The 22,391-nt window shown below is 53.3% G+C and overlaps 3 protein-coding genes across 9 annotated transcripts; all 3 read right to left on the reverse strand.

The window, feature by feature from the left end:
- Positions 1–914: 914 nt before the first annotated feature.
- On the reverse strand, positions 915–6,785 carry ENTREP3 (endosomal transmembrane epsin interactor 3). 3 transcript variants are annotated; one of them, XM_068538243.1, is made up of 12 exons: positions 5,990–6,785; positions 5,736–5,792; positions 5,427–5,537; positions 5,200–5,319; positions 4,922–5,029; positions 4,194–4,366; positions 3,964–4,063; positions 3,559–3,628; positions 2,751–3,296; positions 2,085–2,153; positions 1,725–1,978; positions 915–1,634 (listed from the first exon to the last, which is right to left on the reverse strand). In XM_068538243.1, exons 1-12 carry the CDS (start codon positions 6,212–6,214, stop codon positions 1,461–1,463), a joined length of 2,007 nt encoding a protein of 668 aa, XP_068394344.1. In that variant the 5' UTR covers positions 6,215–6,785; the 3' UTR covers positions 915–1,460. The 3 variants fall into 3 exon arrangements, with proteins under 3 accessions (XP_068394344.1, XP_068394343.1, XP_068394345.1); XM_068538242.1 differs by having other exon boundaries at positions 4,194–4,369; XM_068538244.1 differs by lacking the exon at positions 5,736–5,792 and having other exon boundaries at positions 4,194–4,369.
- Positions 6,786–7,357: 572 nt separating this feature from the next.
- SCAMP3 (secretory carrier membrane protein 3) lies at positions 7,358–11,819 on the reverse strand. Its single transcript, XM_068540953.1, has 9 exons — positions 11,547–11,819; positions 11,135–11,212; positions 10,356–10,478; positions 10,150–10,270; positions 9,560–9,688; positions 8,955–9,114; positions 8,745–8,846; positions 8,102–8,219; positions 7,358–7,823 (listed from the first exon to the last, which is right to left on the reverse strand). Exons 1-9 carry the CDS (start codon positions 11,610–11,612, stop codon positions 7,677–7,679), a joined length of 1,044 nt encoding a protein of 347 aa, XP_068397054.1. The 5' UTR covers positions 11,613–11,819; the 3' UTR covers positions 7,358–7,676.
- Positions 11,820–12,286: 467 nt separating this feature from the next.
- On the reverse strand, positions 12,287–21,622 carry CLK2 (CDC like kinase 2). 5 transcript variants are annotated; one of them, XM_068540951.1, is made up of 13 exons: positions 21,379–21,622; positions 19,595–19,764; positions 18,612–18,837; positions 17,830–17,914; positions 17,410–17,476; positions 17,119–17,235; positions 16,140–16,306; positions 14,829–14,923; positions 14,060–14,189; positions 13,873–13,955; positions 13,633–13,712; positions 13,355–13,445; positions 12,287–12,819 (listed from the first exon to the last, which is right to left on the reverse strand). In XM_068540951.1, the coding sequence occupies exons 2-13, from the start codon at positions 19,762–19,764 to the stop codon at positions 12,634–12,636; spliced, it is 1,497 nt and encodes a 498-aa protein (XP_068397052.1). In that variant the 5' UTR covers positions 21,379–21,622; the 3' UTR covers positions 12,287–12,633. The 5 variants fall into 5 exon arrangements, with proteins under 5 accessions (XP_068397052.1, XP_068397051.1, XP_068397050.1 ...); XM_068540950.1 differs by having other exon boundaries at positions 17,830–17,917; positions 21,379–21,621; XM_068540949.1 differs by having other exon boundaries at positions 18,612–18,840; positions 21,379–21,618.
- Positions 21,623–22,391: the final 769 nt, after the last annotated feature.

A 22,391-nucleotide genomic window follows, 5' to 3' on the forward strand; every position in this document is an offset into this window, starting at 1 on the left:
GATAGGGCCACTTACAGACTGGAGGTAGAAAAAAGAAGAGGGCCAAGGGGAGCGCCCTGGAGCCCTCCAGTGTTAAGCGGTTGGGCAGAGGTGTGAACTCTGACAAATGATACCAAGACAGTAAAGTAGGAGAAAAATTAGGAGAGTATGATGTTTTCAAAGACAAGAAAGGGAAAAATTCAAGAGGAAAGATGCTGATTATCTGGGTTAAATGCTTCTTAGAGGTCAAGTGAAATGCAGGCAGAGAATTGGCCAGTGGGTCTTAACTTTTTTGCTTACTGAAAAATTTGTCAAGAGCAGTGCCTGGGGGCTTCCCTGGTGGTGCAGTGGATAAGAATCTGCCTGCCAACGCAGGGGACACAGGTTCGATCCCTGGTCCAGGAAGATCCCACATGCTGCGGCGCAACTAAGCCCGTGCGCCACAATTACTGAGCCTGCGCTCTAGAGCCCGCGAGCCACAACTACTGAAGCCCGCGTGCCTAGAGCCCGTGCTCTGCAACAAGAGAAGCCACCACAATGAGAAGCCCAGGCACCGCAACAAAGAGTAGCCCCCGCTCGCCGCAACTAGAGAAAGCCCACGTGCAGCAACGAAGACCCAACACAGCCAGAAATAAATAAATAAAATTAAAATTAAAATTAAAAAATTAAAAAAAAAAAAAAAGAGCAGTGCCTGGGGAGAGGTAGGGGAATGAGCCTGATGGGAATGGGTGAGGAGAGAATGGATGTTCAAGAGTGGAAGGAAGGAAGAGAAAAAACGTTTGGCTATGAAAAGGGGCAGAGACATTGTGTGGTAGCTGGAAACAGATATCAGCGTCTTGAGAGTTTTCATAACTATGAGAGATGCTAGAACAAATTTCAAAGGTGACAAAGAATGATCCAGAAGAGAAGGGAAAATTGAAATTTATTGAAGCCTTACTTAGTGTGTTAAGAGCTTTACAAACTTTCGTCCTCACAATGTTTTACGGATCAGGCAATTGAGGTTAAATAACTTGCCCAAGATCATGCAGCTAAAGGTGGCAGAGCTGAGAGGCCACCCAGATTTTTCTGACCCTTCATGCCTCACCACCCCATTGCACAGGCATACAGCCCCTTGTGCTTGAACAACCGGGACATGCCTTTGCCCTGGCCACAGGGCCCGTGGTGAATCAGAGAGAGTTACTCTCATGCTGGAGGAACAGGGCTTTATTTTCCTCCTCCAACGCTGTAAGCAGGGGCATCTCTCCGCACAGCCTGAACACCCATGCAGCGCAGGACAGAAGGTCTCCCCAGGCTGGAGGGGCAGAGGCAAGCAGCAGGAGCCCCTAGAGGTAGGAGGGAAAGGGATACTTCTGGGGGTGCTCAGCAGGTTTCTTTTTGTGTCAGCCAGTGCAAGGGGGTGCTGGAGGCTGCTGGTCCCAACCAGCTGGTGCCTGTGGCCCCAGCATTCATCTGGATCTGTTCAGTGTGGGAGGACGCCCAGGTCAGAGCCCAGTCTCCTGGCTGCCCCCATTGAGGCTGAGGCTGTGGGGGCGGGTGCCACGCTCCAGCCTGCGGCCAGACAGGAGGCGTCTCAGGGAGGAGCCGGAGCTGAGGTCGCCGCAGCTGCGAAGGTGGAGGCTCTCTCGGCCTGGCCGGCCCCATGGGCTCCGGGGCACCTAGATGGGGCCACAGGAAAGAGCATCAGTGTGGCCCCACCTGAAGCACCAGGCTTTCCTGGGTGTCTTCACTGGATCCCCTCACTCTACCTGCTTATGTCCATGGGCTCCATTCCCATTGGGGTCTGGGGCCTTCCTAGACATCTGGAGGAAACGAGTGACCAAGCCCCGGCCTGGCCAGCTGCCCTTCAGGTCCCCCAGGGAGTGGGCAGGTGCAGGGCCCGAGGGCAGGGGGACCTTCTGGAAGGTGGGCATGGGGTGCCGTTTCTCAGCTGAGCGAGCACGTAGCAACTTGGGGGAAGGGCAACGGGCTAGACGGAAGAGGCAGGCTTCAGAGCAGAGCCCTGGAGAGAGAGAGAGAGAGGGAGAGTGGGTGGAATGGGAGGTGCAGAGAAGGCCAGGCAGCACTCCCCTACCCACTGCCCCCTGGGCACCAACCATATGCCTCACCTGTATCTGCAGAGGAAATGGAAGCAGCTTCTTCCTCAAGCACTTTGGTATAAAGGTCCCTGAATTCAGCTGAGAAGGAAGACAGAGACAGGGACTGAGTGGGAGCGCTCAGTAGATGCGCCCGCCAATCTCACGGCCCTCCTGAGAACTCAAGCCCAGATTCCACACCCCATTCCCAACCAAGGGGGCATCATCTCTGCTCAGGTCCGCCAGCAACTAGATGGTACAATCCACCAAATCAGGGACTAAGGCGCTATCGTGCCCTGCTGCAGCCTCTCCAGTACCTGGCACATAACGGTAATGACAAACACTTTCTGTGCCAGGGCTAAGCACTTGACCTGCATCTCTCCTCAGTAACTCCACAGTACCTGTGGTGAGGTACTGTTATTATACCTGTTTTACAGGTGAGAAACTGAGGCTTGGAGAGGGTAGGTAACTAGCCCAAGCTGGGAACTGTGAGACTGCGTTCCAAAAACCAAATCCTCTTCTTTTCGCCACTAAGCTATTGATGTATTTCTAGGAGGTGACATAAGAAGTGTCTACTGCAGGAGTGAATTCACCCATTCTTCCTCCCCAGGGGCCTCAACAGTGTCCCAAATCCTGGTGGGTATCACTGGCCCTCTAACTCCCAGTGCCTGCCCTCTCCTGAATCTTGTGGCGGCTCACCGGTGTCGCTGGAGGTGGTGATGCCCGGGTCACTGTGGGACCGTGGCAGCAGCAGCGGTGGTCGGGGAGCCGGCTGAGGAGGCCGGTGCCCCGGTGGGGTGAGGGAACCTGAGCTATCGCTGAAGCGGCGAACCCGGGCTCGGGGGGGCGGGGCTGCAGCCGGCCGGTTGCCTCCCCGGGGGACCCGCCGCCTCAGCTCGGGGAAGCAGGGTCCCACCCAAGGCGGCCAGCCCTCCAGCCGGTGGCAGCTTCGGGCAGCTGTGGGGGCACCCAGCGGGGGTGGGGCCTCGGGGGCAGAGCAGGAATAGGAGCGGGCAGCTCTCGGGGGCCGCCGGGGCAGGGGGCTGTCCTCAAAGGGGCCCCGCAGGCCGCAGTCCAGGCTGAGGCAGTAGCCGGCGCGGCTGCGCTGAATAGAGCGGAAGAGCACGTAGTCAACGGAGCGCACGGAGCCCTGCAGCTCCAGCAGGCACGAGTTCTCCGACGGGCTGGAGCCCCCAGGGAGGTCACCGATGGCTGACAGCACCAGAGACCCGCTGTCCACGGACACTGTGGGTGGTAGGGGCTGCCGGGTAGCACCAGCCTGGCCGCGCAGGCGGTTCCTCTTTTCTCAGGCCCAGCCTCTTGCGGGCCATCCTGCCTCCAGTTTTATCTCAGAGGAGACAGCTAAGCCCAGGATTGCAAGAAGCCCCAGCCCTCATTTGTCCCTTAACCACCCACTCGATCTCGTCTCTCCCCCTCTGCCCCCCACACCCAGCTCTGCTATCCCAGGCATCCCAGACCTTGTCCACCCTCCCCACTTTCTGCTCACCATCTACAATGGAGGCCACTCGCTCACAGATGCAGGAGCCATCATGAAGCTGAGGATCAAACAGAGTGGCCTGCAGAAGACACAAGGGTCAAGGGTCGAGCCCTACACACTGATTAGGCCATCCCATAGGCTGCACAGAGCTCTGGAGACCTAGATTCCAGTCCAGCTTTGTCACTTTGTTCAAGTCACTTATGCGGGCCTCAGTTTCCACATCTGTAAAATGGAAATAATAGTTCTTACCCCACCCACCTCGCCAAGCTCTCAGGCAGATCAAAGATGACAGTGAATGTGCTAGTGCTATAAAGATCATGAGAGCTAGTATTATCTTTATCCAGTGACAGCAGCTCACCCAGCTTTTCAGGCTCTATCTCTGACTCCCCAGCCCACACCAAGCCCTGCTCTCACCTGGCTGTCTCCTCGTAGCCCCATGACGGCCTCATAAGAAGGGGGGCAATCAGTAGGATACAAGGGCACCGGGCTGTCCATGGAGCCATTGTAGGTGATGCTGGCAGGATGAGGGAGAGGGTCAAAGCCTGGGAAAGGACTCCTATTCCAAAAAAATCTCTCCCCACCAATCCCCGGCCTCAGCCCCAGTCGCCTTCCTTAGTTTCCCCACAGATTCCACCTGGCCTCACCTCTGTGCATCTGTTTCTGAGCTGCAGGTGTACTCTGGGGGATAGTAGGGCGGCGGGGGCACAGGCGGTACAAATTCCTCCAAGTCCAGCATGGTGTGTAGGAGAGGGGCTGGGGGCGAGGATGTACAGCCCAGAGGCCCCAGAGGACCTGAGACTGAGCGCTCAGGGGCCAACTGCTGGGGAGCAAGCAAGTCAGCAAACTTGGTTTCTGGGAATACAGCTCCTTGGCTCCCAAACTCCTCTCTCATCTACATTTTCTGGCCCCACCCCCTCCAAGAAGCTCAGTTCTGGCCCCTTTGCCAAAACCAGTTCCTCCTCTAACCCCGCCCCAGCAGAAGACCTTCAGCTCTTGCCCTGCCCATCTAGAAAGTCCTCCTCTGCATGGACCTTTCTGCACCCAGAATCACTATCTGTTCTCTGTCCCCACCAGAACATCAACCCATTATCCCCACCCCCATCTAAGACCTTCCTGACTCCGCCCAACTTTTAGTCCCACTCTTCAATGCCCCCAGACTGGCATCACATACTTCTCTTACTCCCTGTCATTTCCCTCCTCACCTTCCTTTGGACCCCCTAAATAACCCTGCAACAGACATGCCTAATAGGTGACCCACAGCCCCTGGTGCTCAAAAGCCAGCACTGTAACCATCACCCCTCAAGCCCAATCCCAGCATACACACCCTGCCCGCATCCCACCTTCTTGGCCTTGACCCCGGCTCCCCACTCACCGTGTGCACAAGGTCCAGGGAGAAGATTTGGATGCAGCAAACAATAGCAGAGAGAGTACAGATTATGGCGGCACAAACCGTGAGCCCACAGACGCTAAAGAGCAAGTTCTGGGGAAGGCAAGAGAGAGAGAGGGATGTGAGAGGAGCCTGGGGTGGAGTAAATCCCACATACTCGGGGCCTGTGAGGACTCCAGGAGGAGGCAGAAGGGTGAGAACCAGGAAGATGGCGGGAGAGGAAGGAATGGCGGAGGGGGGGACGGGGGGGGGTGCATGCTCACCTTGAGGGCCCCTCGGGCTTCATCACAGGTGGAGTTAGGGGCAACTTTCAGTTCCTGCCCTGACTCTGGACAGGGCCGCAGTAGAGGAACAGGAGGGCAGCACACACAGACCTTTCCGTCCTGAGTGGGAGTGGAGAGGGTGAGGCAGCCTGAATCAGGACAAGTCCAGGTTGTCCTGCACACCTCCCCCAACCAGCACTCTCAGGCTCTCTTTCCTCAAATCTCACCAAGATGCATTCTTGGAAGTCTCGGGCCAGCTGAGCGTTTTTACAGGAGAGAACAGAGCCAGCCATGCTGAGCATGACACAGAGCACCGAAAGCAAGGAGAAGAAGGAAATCTGGGGGAAACAGGGCACAGACTCAGGGCTGGGACCCCAAGAGTACTCTGTACCGCAGATGGAGCCACCCTCCTTCACAGACATTTGTGCCTGGACAGCATGAATGGGAGAGTCAATTCCCTTTTCGAGGGCATAAATAGGCATCCCCTCAGGTGCTAGGCACCTGCCTCCCCGTGGGCATCAGACCCTGGCACCTACCACTAGAGTGAACGGCCGCTTCCAAGACACAATGCCAACCACCCCGGAAAACGCCAGCTGGGGATAGAGTGGGCACAGGCTCAGCCTGACAGGGGAGGCACCTGAGTGAGCCCCTCACCACAGGGTGCACCCAGCTCTGTAAGGAGGAGGAGGACCAGGAGAGGGAGGAGAGGCCAGGATTTGGACTGGCAGCTGGTGTGGAGGGGTGGGGCCCGAGGAGCCTCCCCCACCCAACAACTGTGCACCCAACTCACCGAGAATCCAGCCCAAGACGGGCAGGATCTCTTGACGCTCTCGGTGGTGGTGACAGATGAGGCCACCATGCTGAAGGTGACCACCAGGATGCCCAGGAGCACCTGAGCCAGCCCCAGCGTGAGCAGAGCCTGCAGCCAGGGTCGGTGGAGGCGGAGGTGGGTAAGGCCCCGGGTGCTGGGCCGGCTAGTCAGTGAGCGGCTGGAATCACTAGGCGAGGGCATCATGCCTGCCGCCCGGTTGCCTAAGCCTCGCTCGGCTCCCCCTGACGCTTGGGAGCATCTCAGAGGCGCCCAAGGCCTCGTCCTTCCTCCTCTCCACGCCCCTCGCTCTAGACCCCACCCCCTGGCTGGGTCCCCTGGGCCATGGCCCAGGGACTCCAGCTGAGGAGGGGGCCAAGGGAGGGGCGTCACGGAGGGGCCCCGGAGTGCTCCCTCCCCACCACGGGCACTGGACGGGCACCGTGCCCGGGACGGCGATGAGGACGCGGGGGCACCGGCTTATCGCATCTCCCTAGAGAAGAGAGGCGCCGAGAAGGGCCGGTCCGGGAGTGAAGAGAGGGCGGCGGTCCGGAACCCAGGGAAGGGTGGGAAGGGTGAAGGCGAGAAGGATGGGAAAGAAGTCTAGAGAAGAGGGGAGAGGCGGCGTGACTCTAGAGGCGCGGTCGGTGTGCCCTCAGTGTCCAGTGGGATCCGAGGCTGCCTGGTGGGGAGAGGCTGCGGCGGTGCCGCCGCCTCCTGGGTCGCCAGCCCCGCTCCCCTGCCCACCACACCCCCGCTCCCCCAGCTCGGCTGCAGCAGGTCCGGGACTGGAGGCGGGGGATGGGGATGGGATGGTGCGGGAGGAAGGGCATGGTGCGAGGGCCAGCGCGGTGCACCCCGGGAGTTGTAGTCCCCGCCAGAGACCCTGTGGGAGGGGGAGAGGGAAGGAGGGAGGGAGGGAGGGAGAGGGAGAAAGGGAGAGGGAGGGAGGGAGCAGGAGGCAGGGTTGCAGGGTGAGCTGGCCGCCGGAGCTAGCAACGCTTTCGGCTCCCACTTGAGCCCCACCCAGCCTCTCAGGCCCCTCGGCCTGCTGTGTTCCCAGCAGAAGTATAGGCTCCTTCCCTGTCATTAATGGAGAGGGATAGGGAGCTGGGCTCCCTGGCAGCTCCGCGATTCCACCCCAACCATTCCACCCCAACCGTGGACTTCCCTCCCTCTTCCTGCGCCTGCCATCATCGGGCTCTGCTGCCCCATCCCTGAGAGCTCTCCATTTACACTAAGGCCAGGTCAGACCTTCCCTCTGGAGTCCACATTCTGCTTCCATTCTAGTCTCCTCCACTTTCTCTTCCATAAGGCCTAGTTCCCATTAAAATTCCGGAAACGGTGTGATTTGTGTTCCAGTTCCACTTTCTTTTTATTTAAATAACCGAAGCAACAGCCTTGGCACAGCAGAAGGAAGCTGGGTTGGGGTGTGTAGAGGTGGCAGCAGTGTGGCCTGATTGGGGGAAGGGGAGTGGGAGGGAAGCAGTGACTGGGTCACACTGGGCTCCCCACACCCTTAAGTCAGGTTCAGCAGTCATGGCTGTGGGACTGGGGGCACTATAGTGAAGACATCAAGTAGTGACGTCTCATCAAGTCCCAGAGACCTCAGGGATGGGGGCTAGGTCACCTCCCCTAAGTGGCAGGGCCAGGGCATCCCAGTTAGGGGTCACGGTGCCCGGAAGGCATTTTCGGCAGCCCCAGCGGCTGCATTGGCAGCTGCGGTTCGCACCACAGGGTTGGAGAAGACACCAGCTGCAAATTCTTGCTGGGCCTTCTGAAAGCTGGCACCTGTGCGGCGATACAAGGAGTGGATCTGCAAGTAGAGGTATAGACTTTACAGCACGTTCTGGCCACTGTTACCCCACTCCAATCTAACGCCATCACCACCACTCACCAGCCTGCAGCTCTAGCTTTTCCCTCGTGGCTCCCTACCAACCCACACCCACACATACCCCACAACACCCACCTCCCAGGTCCATTAGCTGAGAACCCATCCGTCAGCCTGGCCCTCCCCAGTTGCTCCTGAATGTTCCACCCATGCCCCTAGGGACACATGATCTCACTCTCCTGGCCCCACCTACAGCCCCTCACCCGCTTTAGCATCACAATTCCCAGCACAGCAATGCCAGTGAAGAACAGGGCAACCAGCAGCATGAGCACAGCTACAGCTGTGTTGGTCTTCAGCACCGTCAGAACAGAGATCCAGCCACTGTAAGGAGGGGAAAGTATGTGGAAGTGAAGAGGGGCTGCTCACAGCTGGGTCTCTGTCCCCCCAGCTTCTCTGCTGGTTATGTCTTCCCACCAGGGGCCGTTTTCCTGTCAGTCTGGCAGCTTTCCATGCACCGCAATCCCAAACTACACCTACTCTCTTCACAGTTTAATCCCAGCTCCTGAACGATCAGCTCCCAGCTCTCCAAGCTCTTCCAGACATCCTCACTCCAAACAGACCTTTCTGTTGAGGATTCTTCCTCTTCTCCAACCATGGTTACACATGTCTCCTCCAGGAAGCCTCTTCAGATTGACCACAGCCATCTTTCCCTTAATCTACGTCTGTTGAGAGTTGTGTCTGGGCTCTCTATCATGGAGGACATCTTGTCTCTCTGGTTAAATTAGCACCTCCCAAGGATAAAAACCACATTTCCTTTTTCTGAACAACTCCTATGCCAGTACCCAAGGCTGACTTGGTCTACAGGAGTGGGAGGAAGGGGTGAAGGTAGATGGCAGCCTCACAGACCTGAACCCCCAACCTGGGATGCCAATGGCCTGGAGGACAAACAGAACATCCTGGACGAAGAAAATGAAGAAGAAAACGAAGAAATTGAATGAACTGTCACTCCTGCAAAGAGAAAGAAAGGGAAGTGTAGGCAAAGAATTAGCGTTGGAGAAGCAGAATGGGACCCATCCAAGTCCCCTCCCTGCCATCATCCCCACTCCCCCTTCTTACCGGAAAGCCTTATACATGGGGCGGTACCAACAGACAAAGGAGCAGGGGGTGAAAAGGAGGATCCAGAGGATAGAGAGCCCAAAGCCTGAGCCATTGTTGGTCTCCACACAGAAGCTGGCCAGGCAGGCAAGAAAATTCAGGAGAAGAGCCAGAGTGCTGCCTAAGGGTTAGAGGAACAGGATGATGGGTCAATGAAAGCTCCTTTCCCTAGAAGCCCACCCCACAGCCCTCACCAAATGTGGCAGAGTAAGGAAAGGAAGGCGGCTTCTGCCTTCATAGGATCCTCAGTAGGGGAGACAGAGCTAGCAAATCTCAATCATGTGTGATCCCCTTGGCACAGACGTTTAAATGATTCAGAATACGTTTATGCATAAGGACAAGGGGAAGGGGGAGAGGGCAAGAATATACATTTGCTAGAAGGCTGGAGAATAAGTTCTAAATACTATAAAAGGAGTAATCCAGTAAGATTCCTGGAGAAATGAGCCTTAAACTCAAATGCTGAGGATAGGTGAAGTGTCTCGTTCTGGGTGAGTGGGCTCCAAGAAAAGAAAGATGTACAAGTTACTACCTGTACTCTTCCTTCAAAAAGGCTTCTCACTACTCACACATCCAGAGGTAGTACATGGTGGATACTGTCTTCTGAAATTCTTGGGGGATCTCCATGGAGATATCCTGGAAAAAGCAGGGCTGAACTGGGCAAAAAGAAGGTAGAGGGGGCCAATTGTTCTGTCGAGCTGTAAGGCACAAAAAGAGCAGGAGGATCTCACAAGTGAGACAGAGACCAACAAATCACTCCCCCTTCCTTTCACCTCCGGTCCTCTCTTCTATTTCCAATTTGAGGGTTCAAAGAAACAAGGGCAAGTGGCAAAAGTTATTTTAATACTGAGTGTTTATTAGGACTTGTGTTTATTATGACTTACAACTTCTAAGCACTGTGCCCAGCATTTTGTATAGATGACTTTGTTTAACCCTCACAACAATCCTGTCAAACAGGTACAAACATTATTCTCATTTTACAAGTGAGGAAACTGAGGCACTCAAGATTAAATAACTTGCCTAAGAGCTCACCCTTAATAAGACATAGCACCCAAATTCAAACTCAGCAATCTGGCTCCAGTGCCCATGCTCTGAGGTCCTTTTTTGAGACTTCGAACCTGTCAGATGCCCTCCCCAACCCTATCAAGGATCCACTTACTAGCTGTGCCCCCGAGGGCAGCATGCTGGAGTTCTCGCTCCCTCCGGTCCAACTCCTCTGCCTTCCGGTTGAGCTCCTCCTGCTTCTTTAGCAGCTCAGCTGTGGCTGCTGCAGCTGAAGCCTGACCAGTATGAGCAGAGGGCAATGTGAGTCCTGAACCCAGGGCTGGCCCCTCTCCTCAACCCCTACCCATACACCCCCTTTACCTGGGTGCTGTAGGAGCCATAGTTCTTGGGTTCTGTGGGGCTGAGCTTTCTCGAAGACTGCAAAGGGGGAGCTGAGGGTGGAGCTATCGGAACAGGGGCAGGAGGCTCATAGCTTGGTGGTGGCTGTTGAGTTTGGAAAAAACCTTAGGGATCATCTAGTCGTTCATAACACAGGAATCTAGAGTCTACTTGAATACCTTTAGACCTAGAACTCATTACCTAAGGTGGCAGCCCCTCCCCCAGTTGTTAGAAAGCTAGTTCTTGTGTTTGTATCAGAGAACTCTTTTACAACCTGCAGCAGCCCTCATAACCTCTCACATCGAGTTCCTTAGCCAGGACTCAAAGCACTTATCTACCGTATCAACCTCCTTAAACTTTTAAAAACTCTTACCTTTTTCTATTGCAGTGAGACAAACAGGTCTAGTCTTTTTCATCCCTTGTTTTCTAACTGTATATCTAAACATAGTTTGTTTTCTCCGCAACTCCAACCGGCCCCATCCCTTTTCTTCTTCAAAAAAGGCTCCCCAGACAGGGTCTTCATCAGGCCCTGCCAGACTCCAGGTCCTCCCAAGACTGACATTTAGAGCTCAAACCGATGGATCCTTGGCCTTAGTGTCTTTAGAAGGATTAGGCATCCCATGGCAGACTGGTCTCTCTCAGGGAGCTAAGATCACGGTGTTTCTTCCTTTGCGTTGAAAAAAGTCCCCTATACCCCAACAAAGTGGGCCTGTTAGCATACCCTACCCTTCCTCGCCCGCCCGTGCTCTCCAGAATCTCACCTCCCGGGTCTCAAAAGGGTTGTAGACGTCAAGCGTGGCATACTGTGTGCTGGGTCGGTGCTGGATCACAGCTGGGTCCTGTGGGCAAAGATCTGGGGCTCAGCTGGCACCTGGTGCCTCTGGGGGAACTCACAGGGGCCTCTTCTCAATTGCTGTGGCTCCAAGGACTGCAGCTTGGGGCCCACGCTGTTGTCCCCATATTTGCCCCCAATCCTTCACGCCACACTGCCAGTACCAGCTCCTTAAGGGGCAGGGCCCGCCCCCCCAGGATGCTCACTGGTCTGGAGTAGTCGTCACTCCCACGTGGCGGCCCTTCCTCGGATCAAATGTCACGAACGGGAATACAAGTTAGCCCGACCCTCTAGACTCGAGAAATTACCCCAGCTGCCCCAAAGAGGCCGGCGCAAGTCACCTGAAAGGGGTTGTCAAGCTCGCCGGGCTCGGCGAAGGGGTTTCCACCGTCTCTGCTTTGAGCCATGTTTGCAACTTCGGCTTGGGCCGCCCCCTGCCCTCCACGCCCCTGCCGCGGCAGTGGCGGCGGCCGTGGCTCTCAGAGCTCCCTCCGCTCCTCTCGGTCCGCCCCGCTTCTCTGTGCACGGATTGGCTTTACACACCGGAAGGGTCACAAGGATCCCCGCAGCAGCAGGAGGGTTGCGCCTGCGTCTCGGTCAAAGGCAAAGAGGGAAGTGCCCCACGTGACACCTCTAACTCAGTCTCGGTAGCCAAGTACCGCCCCTTCCCCACGTGATTTCCCTCAATTAACGAACTACACCTCCCAGCAGGCCTCGCGTCAGAATCCCTGTCCCTCCGAGTCTTCCGAGACATACGACCGGGGTCTTCCGACCGGTGGTGGTAGTTTCCCAGGAGCCCAGTTGAGCACATTTTTTTATCTGGATTTGTGGCTTTATCCTGGGGCCCAGCCTAAGAGCTACAGTAATCGAACCTCCTTCCCAAACCTTATCATTCCAGATAACCCTTATCACCGTCAAGAAATGTTACCCACCCATCACTCTCCTCCCAAGACAAACCAGACAGGTAAACTGGTGACCTGACTATGGTTAATTTTGGAGGGTAAGATGGGACTCCCTTCGTTGCCAATCTTCTCATCCCTCCACCCCAGGACCCCCAAACCTCAAACTCCAGGGATGGGGGTCAGATGAAGCACGTCATTTTATTTCACAAAGACTGTACAAAATTCCTTATAAAACATGGGATAGATGCCATCTGGTTACCTCATTCTGCCCCCATCCAACTCAACTGTGAAGGGGCAAGTGAGGGTGGGAAAAGTGTGAGATGGAATAGCATTATGTACAAGGCAGGGGTTGAAGCGATAGGTCCAAGTTCTTTCATATTTACACTATTTCACATATCCACAGGTACATAGGGAGCCAGTAGGAAGGAGTGGGCTCCGGCTCTGTTCTCTTGTATAAAAAAGCACCAGTGTCCTGGACTGGACACCCACTGCTGTTAGAGTGGCAGGGGGGCCCAGGGCCTGATCGTCACCGACTAATATCCCGACTGGAGTCCCACAACTTGGCGGTAGGTGGCTCAGCCCGAAGGCGGGCGAAGAAAGGGTGTTGAAGGGCTTCGCCCAAGGTCAGCCGCTTAGCAGGTTCATACTCTAGCATGCTTTCAATCAGATCGAAGAGCTGGTGGTGTTCCTCTGCCTCTGAGGTCAGATACCGCTGGTGGTGGAGGGCAGGAAAAAGGTGAGGCACGATGCCTTACAAACCCTGCGTTCTTCAAGGCCCTAGATTTCAATCCTGAAGGACCACGGCTCTGCTTGCTACCATTATGAATGACCACACCGTGACCATTTCTGATGTCACAGCTCACCCTACCTTCCCACTAGCACAATTATTCCTTCGTACTCTTTGAAAGTTCTACTTGTATATCCTTGTCAACTTCATGAATCTTCTTTAGCTCCTCAATAAAATGTAACCTCTTCAAAGGTAGTTTATTCTTTTTTGCCTGACCTAAAGAATCCAGGACATTGCTTTCATCTCTGGTTGGCTCAAGAAAAACATGGCTGTCTAACCTCATTCCCTCCATAAAACCACTCCCTCTTATCTCTCTCCTATCAACAAAAGATGTCTTCTTTCAGTTTTCCTCCCCTTCTTTCCTAACCCTCTGCTTGTGAAATGCATTCCAGGGGCAAAACACCTTAAGAAGAAAGTGACCTCTGGGTGGTGGGCACAATTTATTCCCAGCCCGGCTCACCCGAAGTGGTTTGCAGTTTTCTCGAACGTAGCGCCCAGCTGATGTGTTCTCATCCCAATCCAGGCGACCCCGATAAAAATATTTCTGCTTCCTAGAGGGGAAGGGGGAAGTTGAGGAATCAGGAGGTTCCTCTTTTTGTGGGATGATTCCCTTCTTCCCCCATCTCAAGAGTAGCTGAGGGGAGGGCAGGTGTCAAAGAAAAAAGAAAACGATGTGATAGAGACCAATTTTGTGGAGAGAAAAGGAAAAGGGTTAAGTCCCTCCCACTCGAGGTTCACCTTGTCTTTCGGATCATCCGGGAAGGGATAGGACCCAAGATCCTTTCCATCATGGCTAGATGTTCTCTGTTGTCATGGGTCTGGGAAACAAAGACAGAACTGAGCATGGGACCGAGAGGGGATCCTGAGGTCTAGCCGCCAAGAAGATAAGCAATGTGGAGTGAGCAGGCAGCTCCTCAGCAGACAAGGAAATTAGGTAGGAGAATACCTAGTGGTCATATAAAACACCCCACCACTTACTTGGAAGAGGGTGAAGCCAACATAGTATTCGAAGATGATGCAGCCTATACTCCACACATCACAAGGCTGAGACCAGCCCAACTCTGGGTAGGAATGGGAAGGAAAAGGTACTGTGAGGCTCAGGGGGCCCTATCCTCACCACCACACCCCCTCACATACTTGGACAACCTTGTCCTTCCCCCCTTACCGAGGATGACCTCTGGTGCTCGGTAATGGCGGGTGGAGACAATGGTACTATGGTGTTCATGGTCAAAGGTGGCACTGCCAAAGTCTACCACCCGCACAGCTGTGCTCTTCACACTGCGCTCATCTCGCTTCTAGGAGCAAAGCAGGAAGAACATGAACCTCTGCACCGAGACTAAGAGAATGAACAGACCGAGCTTCTACCACTATTCTCTAAAGTGCTTCTGAGCCTTAAAAAAACAACTTTGACCTCCTGCCTGCTCCCACACATGCCTTCTGCTTTACAGCCGCCCCCATAGCCAGCAGACTACTTTAGGAGTGGGGGAGGAAGAAGATTTAGGAATAACTGTGGAATATCATGCAAGTCTCTATGCATCTGAAGAGTATACCCAAGTGACTAGTGTACAGTATTTGTGAAAATATATAGCAGGTAGCAAAGTGAGGAATAGCTTCCTTAGCTGAGATCTCCATGATCTCCAGTTAGTCAGTGGAGCTGACCTTTCCTTACAGAAAGAGAAGGAAGCCCAAACCAAGAACCTTGAATGCATTTTCACTCTACTGGAAAGTTAACTGAGGTTCTTTTTCCAAATTCTCTTCCAATTTAAGTCTTATATCTCTCCCCTTCCATCTATTCTGGTACTGCAGTTTTACTCAGTCAGAGCCAGAGCAGAAAATGGGGGAGAAAGAAGGGAGGACAGAAAGAGCTAAGAGAAAGGCAAAGTGGCATGGCCACCTGTGCCCACTGGCCAAGGGGTGGACCCTGTCCATCTTACCTTCTCTAGGTTGTAGGTGAGTTCGTAGTCCGAATTCACAAACAGAATATTTTCAGGCTTGAGGTCCGTATGTGTCAGCTTGTTATCATGGAGGACTGCAGAGGAGAAGGCCAGGTCAGGGTTGGTCCAGGTGGCCAGAGCTAACTGGTACCAGCTGACCCCCGGCTTGGTCACCTAGCTCAAAGCTGGTGAGAAGGCAGGTCCAGAAGCACTAGGCTGCTTTCTGCTCTACATCCAAATGAAATGCCTAGTCTAAGAAGCCCTGTACTTATTTTTGAATTTTATTTATTTTTTACACAGCAGGTTCTTATTATCTGTTTTATACATATTAGTGTATATAGGTCAATCCCAATCTCCCAATTCATCCCACCACCACCACCCCTGCCACTTTCCCCCCTTGGTGTCCATACGTTTGTTCTCTACATCTGTGTCTCCATTTCTGCCCTGCAAACCGGTTCATCTGTACCGTTTTTCTAGGTTCCACATATATGCATTAATATACGATATTTGTTTTTCTCCTTCTGACTTACTTCACTTTGTATGACAGTCTCTAGGTCCATCCACGTCAGAAGCCCTATACTTATTAACGTCAGATATACATGTACTTCTCAACCAATGTATAAAGATGGCTTGCTACGGGTTGTATTTTTTTTTTTTTTTGCCACACCGTGTGACACGCGGGATCTTAGTTCCCCAACCAGGGATCGAACCCACACCCCCTGCAGTGGAAGAATGGAGTCTTAACCGCTGGACTGCCACGGAAATCCCTATGGGTTGAATTTTTGTAGTGACTTTGACATGCGTCCGTCTGACTCCTGTGAATTCAACTCTGTGAAACTGTACTGTTATGAAGACTCAAGAGGAAGTATGTACTAGTCCCTACCTGGCCCCTTGGCTGCACTACTCCCTGCTCCTGCCTGGTTTGCTGGGAACAGAGAGCACTCTCAGCTCAGACAAATGTAAACCTCTAGCTTGAGGAATCTTTCTGTCTCTTTGTGCTTGCTGCCTGACTTACACTTTCCCAAGGAAGGGGAATAAAGGAAAAAAGAGGTAATAAGGTGCTTTGACTTCAAACACTTTCTCTTCCAGCTCCTGCTAGGTTGAATGTGGAGTAAGAGCAATCAGTGATGGTAAGGACATCAGTGAAGGAGTTAAGTCAGAAGAGAAAGAGATGTCAACATGACAGTGAACAGAAGAACTGCAGATAATTGAGTTGACTGTTTAGGGGCTTCAGCAGTGCACAACTGAGACAGAAGAGGTCCAATGGAGGGAGGGGCTGCCCCAGAGTCCGCCTCGGCCCGCCCCACTCACACTTGACGGCCTGGCACAGCTGGAAGGCCATGTGGCGCACTTGGTGGATGGGGTAGGGCAGGTAGTTGTTGTCTTTGAGGAAATCGAAGGTGCTAAGGCCCAGAAGCTCAAAGGAGATACACATGTGGCCATGGTAGTCAAACCAGTCAAACATCTGGACACAGAGGCTGGGAAGAGAGATGGGGGAAGGGGGATGTCTGATGAGCTCCCATCTGCCCACCACCCCTCCAACAAAGAGGGACTGCATAGCTGTTGATTCCACATACTTGTATAAAAACATGCCAGCTATTATCACCAAGAAAATTCAGTTCAGCTAAGCAGTGGCCTTTCTGACAGACCCAAGGAGATAAGTACTACCTGTGAAACTTCAAACCATTTTCCTGCAACATTTTAAATAGTTAAAAAAAATTCTATTTGCTGAGGAGCTGCCAAGCACCAGGCTTCAGTGTGGGCCATAAATTGTCAAAGTGCCACTTCTGCATTCTGACCCCAACTCCCGCTCCTGAAATTCACTCACCATCAGCCATCATTGGGCCCATGTTTATACCTACTTATGTCTTTGCTTAATACTCTTATTCTACATTTGGATTATGGAATGTGTGTGAACAGAAAAATTACACATAAATGTCTGTGGCTTCATTAGCATAGTTCTAGGTACTAAAAGCACAACTAATTTTTTGATGAAAATGTTGATTCTCAGTCTCAGGCCCATTTCCAGGGCATATCCCTACTGAGGCCATCTTGGGTCGGAGCCAAACTGCAGAGCAATCTAACTGCCCTGAAAACAAGGGGAAAGGATTAGAGAATGTCACAGACCCTCCCTTCCTGCCTTAATGTTCTACTACTCTAAGATGATGAACAAAAGATGGATGGATGAGAAGGTCTACAACTCCCCTGCCTGTCTAGTACAGGTCGGGTAGGTTTTCCTGTGTAGGGGTGGAGCCTCTCAGACTCCCCACATACTCCTTCACTCACTTACTTCTTGTTGTCAGGATCCTTCTCATTGATTTTCTCCAGCACATTGATTTCAAGTCGAGCTGCTTCCTTGTACTTTTCCACATTTTTAATGATCTTCAGGGCAACTCGAGCTCCGCCCCTATAGGATGGCAGGAGAGGCTTTTGCTGGAATCTCAAGAACATCTCAGACTGAACAGGGCTGCCTGGGGATTAAGATATCCTACCTCTGGCTCATTAGCAAAAAAGCCCCAGATAACCCTCACTACCTCTTTATGGCTACCAGGTGTGTAGTACAGAGGGGGCTGACAGTTACCTGCGATGGTCAACACATTGTACGACTCGGCCGAAGGTCCCCTCTCCCAAGGTGCTTACAATTTCATCTGAAATGAAAAAGAGCAGGGTCGGGGAGAGGGAGGGAGAGAAGGTGGGGAATGAGCTGAGTTCGAAGAAAAAAGGGTACAGCAACCTGGGGTGAGGAGATGAAGGAAGGGGGAACAGATACAGATGGTCACAGGGGAAGAAAACCCCTGCATGATTCCCACCACCTTTAACCCAGGGGCCGTGAGAGCTGGGAGTGGACAGCAGAGGTCAATTCTCAACAGCAACTCAAACCACCCAGATAAACAACACCACTGAGAAAAGGCAAAAGAGGCTGTGACTTGGGTTGGCTCGGGACGTTAGGATGGCTATGGGACCATTACAGGCTATAGGATTGTTACGATTTGGCTTGTACATCGCTCTTGTAGCCAGTCCCCGACGTGGTAGATGAGGTGGCCCTCAGCGTCGTCCTCTACACTCTTGGCTCTCCGGCTGCTGTGCTGCTGTCGGGGGGCGGGGGGGGTCGGAGCAAGCCAGGTGTCGGAGCGGGGGCCGGAGGGAGGCGGGGTGGGTGGTGGAGGGGTCACCGGTCACAGGCGCCCAGCCAGGGGGGACAGACGATGATGGGGGACAGTGGAAGGGAACACGTCAGATGCAGTAAGGCGGATCGGGGTGAGAAGAGAGAGCGGCGCATGATCCCAAGGCCCCAAACCCAAAATGGGAACGGGGAGAGGCACGGGCAGAGCAGAGAAGTGGTGTCGTTGCCAATGTCACCCACAACCCCATGCTCTACACGATGCCCTTCCAGGCGGGCACAGGTCTCCCCTTGCCCCCACCCAAGCCCACCTGCTGATGGGGCCATGAAGTCCAGGGCTTGGGGGAGAAAGGCAGTTCACAAGCAAGGTCCCCATTAGAAAGTGGAGGCCTTGGGGGGTGGAGGAGCCGCTCCCAACACAATAAGCCCAGCATGCCAGGGAGGGCACTGGGGCTCACAAATGCTCTGTGCCCATCAATCTCCAAAGCAGATTCCAGGGCCCTCCAAGAGTCGGAGAGCTTCCAAGAGAGTAGACAGACTCAGTGCCCACCTCAGTGTTCATGCCCCAAATGCTCAGATGAGAACAAGGATACTTCTCACTTACCAGGGTCCCAGAGGGCTGAAGAAGAGTGGGGAGAGGAAGGGCCTGGGCTGACACTCACCGAAGATGAGCGGCTGAATGTCCGGCTGCGCCGCCTCCGCCGTCTGTGCTTCCTACGGCTGCTGCGCTGGCTGCGGTAACTGCTGTTCTCCCGATGATATTCGTAGGAATGCCGGTAGTCTGTGTCATAGTAGGCTTCTCCCCGATCCCGGCTGTAGTCGTTGCGCCTGTAGCTGCCACAGTATCGCCGGTCATACGCCCTCCGGTCGGATGAACGATCATCATAGCTGCTGTTGGACAACAAACACCCGTTAAGTGTATCTGTTCAGGCCACATTCCTTGTCATACCATGTAACAAGGTCCTCCCTCACCGAGGACAAGGAGTATCGCTAGAAAAGTTGCTCTCACACACTCAAGTCTCTCTGTGAGGACCAAGGCCCAGGGCAGTGAAGTAACTAAGCACAGAGGAGGATGCCCACACCTGCACATCACCAAAACCTCTGAAAACACCAGCAGAACAACTCCCTCTGAGGGCCTCCTCCTCCCCTCCAGTGATGCAATGGAATAAACAGCCATTTCTTTTTTGAGCTATTCCTGACTGATATCCAGCTTTGCTCCAAACTATCCCTAACCCATCCCTCCCACTGAACATGCTGCTAAGTTATTAAAACCATGGAGACCTAACTTTGTCTTGTCTATTAGCTCATTAGCTACCTCTAGCCCCTAGTTCTTTGCACTTGCTTTCCCTTTGTCTGGGACACTTGTCTCGTCTTTCAGACAAGCTTAGATGTCACGTTCTCTGGGACGTTTTCCCTGAACTACACATCTTGCCCCACTCCAACCAAACCTGTTGGATGCTTCCTCAGCCCCTTACTATATACTTCCTCTATGATAAGGCTCTTAACACCAGTGTAAATGGGTTATTTTGTTATCCGTTTTGAGCATAACCTTCCACCAGCTACTTAGCTTGAAACCAATAAATCTTTGTTGAATAAACGAATAAGTGAGTGGGCCAAGTGTGAGTTTCTCTTCCTGAAGCCTCACCTCCGGGAACGGACATGGTAGCTGTCTTCCCGTCGGCGCCGCCGTGTCCGGTCACTGCTGCTTGACCAGGAACGGCTTCTTCGTCTCTTATGCTTTCGGCTCCGATAGTGTTCGTGGTAACTCCCCCGGCTGCCTCTCTCTGAAGAGTGGTATCTTCGAGGATGAGGCATCTGGAAGGGAAGGAAAAGTAGCAATAGTGGGGCGAGCTCTGAGTTTTCAGAAGTGCCCTCCAAGGACTGGCTGCTCCAGAGATGCTAAGCTGCTTTCTGCTCTTCAATTTCTACTTTTTTTTTAAACCACTCACAACTTCCTCAGTCCTCCTCTGTGCTTACAATTCCTCCTTAATGGAGTATATATATTCACCTACTAACTCTAGCTAAAAACTTTAGGAATCTTCCCCCCCACTCAGCTCATTGCTCTATTCTGATTTCCCTCAAACATGCCTTTATGAAGACACTCAGGTCTGGGCCACAGCTCATTACAGTTGAGACTGTGTAACTGATAAAGACTGCAACAGTTCATCATTGGCTGGTATCTAGGATAGATATGTGCCACGCTAAGTTCCTCATAACTCAACAAAATAATGCTTTACCACACACTATTATCACAAATGTTTTACAATCATTAAAAGTGTATCTTATCTTCCCAAATAGGCCATCCATGTCCTGAAGGCAGGAATCCAGTTTCCCAGGTTTCTACATATAGTTGTATAAACCAAATATAAGCAAGTTCCAGGGATCTGGGTCTGGCCCCTTGAACTATCTTAATCATTTCTCACATCACTGGCCAAATCCCCCTTGAATGGTTTTAAATACATGTGGCTCCAAGCTGCAGTCAGCTTCCCATCCAGCCCCTCCCCTTTTGTGCTTACTAAGTACAGAATAACTGGTTTTTAATTAATATCAGCACCAGTTGGCTAAAAACTGGCCAACCTTCTGGTTATTGGAATTGGAATGGCATAGTGCACAAATCCTTTTTTTCCTTCAAGGAAAGAATCAGAGAGAAATCACTGTCACAATCCAGGAATATGAGAAGAGGAGGGCAGAAAGCAATTAAATAGGCCCAGGGACAGAAGTCTTGTTGTGGGGGGGCAGGATTAGGTGTGGAAAAGGCATGACTCCAACATCTGGCTCCCACTCTGAGCTACTTCTCAAATTGAGGACGGTGGCATTTGATTCATTCCTGGCCTAACAGGGCTTGTAGGAAACCAAGAAGATGCAAGCACAAGATTCTCCCAGGTAATCCAACCTTGCTTAGCACAGCTACACAAATGTCATCTCACCATATCCATACTGCCACCAAAGTCCCTCACAGGCTGTCCTTCTCCACATTCCCCAGAGGATCTCCAGCCTGCAACCTTTCTCAACTTGTGCATCTTTTTCTTTCTCTTTCTCACTCAGAAAATCCAGAAATAACCCCTAGGGTAAAAAACTCTTTCCATATCCTCCAAGTGACACAGTGGTGTCTTCCCCGTCTCCGGCTTTGGTCCAACTTTGATATTCTGCTCTTTCTCATCTCTGGAACCACTCCTATCCGTACTCCATCACCCCTTCTCCTACTTTGATCCCTCCCAACTTCCCCACCTGTCCTCCAGAATACATCTAAGGTAGGTCGACCTTCCATCTCATCTTCCTACTCCTCACCTCTGCCACTTCCCGGTTCTCAGCCCTCCCTCTCTCCTAATTTCGCCCCGACCCTTTGCCCCCAATCCAATCTTCTTCCCGCCCGCCCCGCGGTCGCCATCTTTCCGCGCGGCCCCGCGGCCCGCCAGCCCGCGCGCTCACCGTTCTGGCGGCGAGGCCCGTGCGCTTGTCCCACAGGAAGTCCGTGATGGCGGCGGCACTGAGGCCGGAGTCCCGGCACCCCCGCGGCGACGAAGTGCAGCTCCACCCCCCTAACCCGAGACCCTGGGACCTCCCGCCTAGTTCCCGGCCTCCGCTCCAGTCCCGCCCGCCCCGGCTCCGTCCCCGCCCCCAGGATCCGCTTGGCGCCGCTCGCACCGCCCCCGCCCGGGGCCCGATCCCAGCTCGGTCTCCGGCTCTGGCCTCTCCGATCCGCCGCCGCCACCGCGAGCGAGCACGTACGCACGCACGCACGTCCTGCGTCGCTTCCCAGCTACCCCTGGGCTCCGCCCCCAGGACCGCGCACGCCAGCGCGTCCTCGCGTAGCTCGCGGCAGTCCGCCCGTGAGAGCGGAGGAGGTGCTAGGGCGGAAGTTCATGGGGGCGGGGAGAGAGTCGTCGGGGATTACCAGGCCGCGTCCCCCGTCCCCCTTCCCGCCTCGTGTCCTTCCGTATCCTTCCTCGATCTTTTACCTATTTCATGAGATTTCTGTGGCTTGTTTTGTTAGGTTTGGAGGTTGAAAAGAAGGGGTTGTTGTTTACGGAATGTCGCCGCTCCGCAAACCTCTTGAGACTTGGTGGTGAGGTGTGATTCTCAAGCATAGCCTGTGAAACAGTTCAGTTTTAAGAACAGTTCGGCAACCTAACAACAGCAAAGAAGGGCTCCCACCTTTCCTCCTGAGCAAAAGCTACGCACGTTTCGGGGTGGGTGGGGGAGCGGAGTATGGCCTTGGAGGAAAGGTTTGAGAAATGGAGGGGTGGAGAATCAGGTGCCAAAGAAAGGGAAATTTTTTGAGAACTTTATGTTACGTACTTACACATGATATATGAGAAGTGTAAATTTACTGAATTTAAAAAATGAGGAAAGAGAAGGAGACCTTGAGACAAACTGGGCAGAGTTAGAGACGCTATAGAAGGAATTGAGAAATAATAAGGGAAATGAAAAAAATAACCTGA

Source organism: Eschrichtius robustus, chromosome 3 (genome assembly GCF_028021215.1).
Source record: "Eschrichtius robustus isolate mEscRob2 chromosome 3, mEscRob2.pri, whole genome shotgun sequence".
NCBI classification, from domain to species: domain Eukaryota; kingdom Metazoa; phylum Chordata; class Mammalia; order Artiodactyla; family Eschrichtiidae; genus Eschrichtius; species Eschrichtius robustus.

Bases quoted from the DNA above. Each gene is read 5' to 3' on its own strand.
- ENTREP3 (XM_068538242.1), bottom strand. From the start codon at position 6,214: ATGATGCCCTCGCCTAGTGATTCCAGCCGCTCACTGACTAGCCGGCCC. The intron at 4,064-4,193 runs GTGAGGCCAGGT...TCATCCTGCCAG, and splicing joins TCAGAAACAGATGCACAGAG to CATCACCTACAATGGCTCCA. The intron at 1,979-2,084 runs GTGAGGCATATG...CTCTCTCTCCAG, and splicing joins CATTTCCTCTGCAGATACAG to GGCTCTGCTCTGAAGCCTGC.
- SCAMP3 (XM_068540953.1), bottom strand. From the start codon at position 11,612: ATGGCTCAAAGCAGAGACGGTGGAAACCCCTTCGCCGAGCCCGGCGAG. The intron at 11,213-11,546 runs GTGACTTGCGCC...CTTTGCCCACAG, and splicing joins AGCTTGACAACCCCTTTCAG to GACCCAGCTGTGATCCAGCA. The intron at 7,824-8,101 runs GTGAGGGGCTGT...CTCTACTTGCAG, and splicing joins GAATTGTGATGCTAAAGCGG to ATCCACTCCTTGTATCGCCG.
- CLK2 (XM_068540948.1), bottom strand. From the start codon at position 19,764: ATGCCTCATCCTCGAAGATACCACTCTTCAGAGAGAGGCAGCCGGGGG. The intron at 14,924-16,139 runs GTGAGTGGGGCG...TCTCCTCTGCAG, and splicing joins GCTGTGCCAGGCCGTCAAGT to TCCTCCATGATAACAAGCTG. The intron at 13,446-13,632 runs GTGAACCTCGAG...CTTCCCCTCTAG, and splicing joins CGGATGATCCGAAAGACAAG to GAAGCAGAAATATTTTTATC.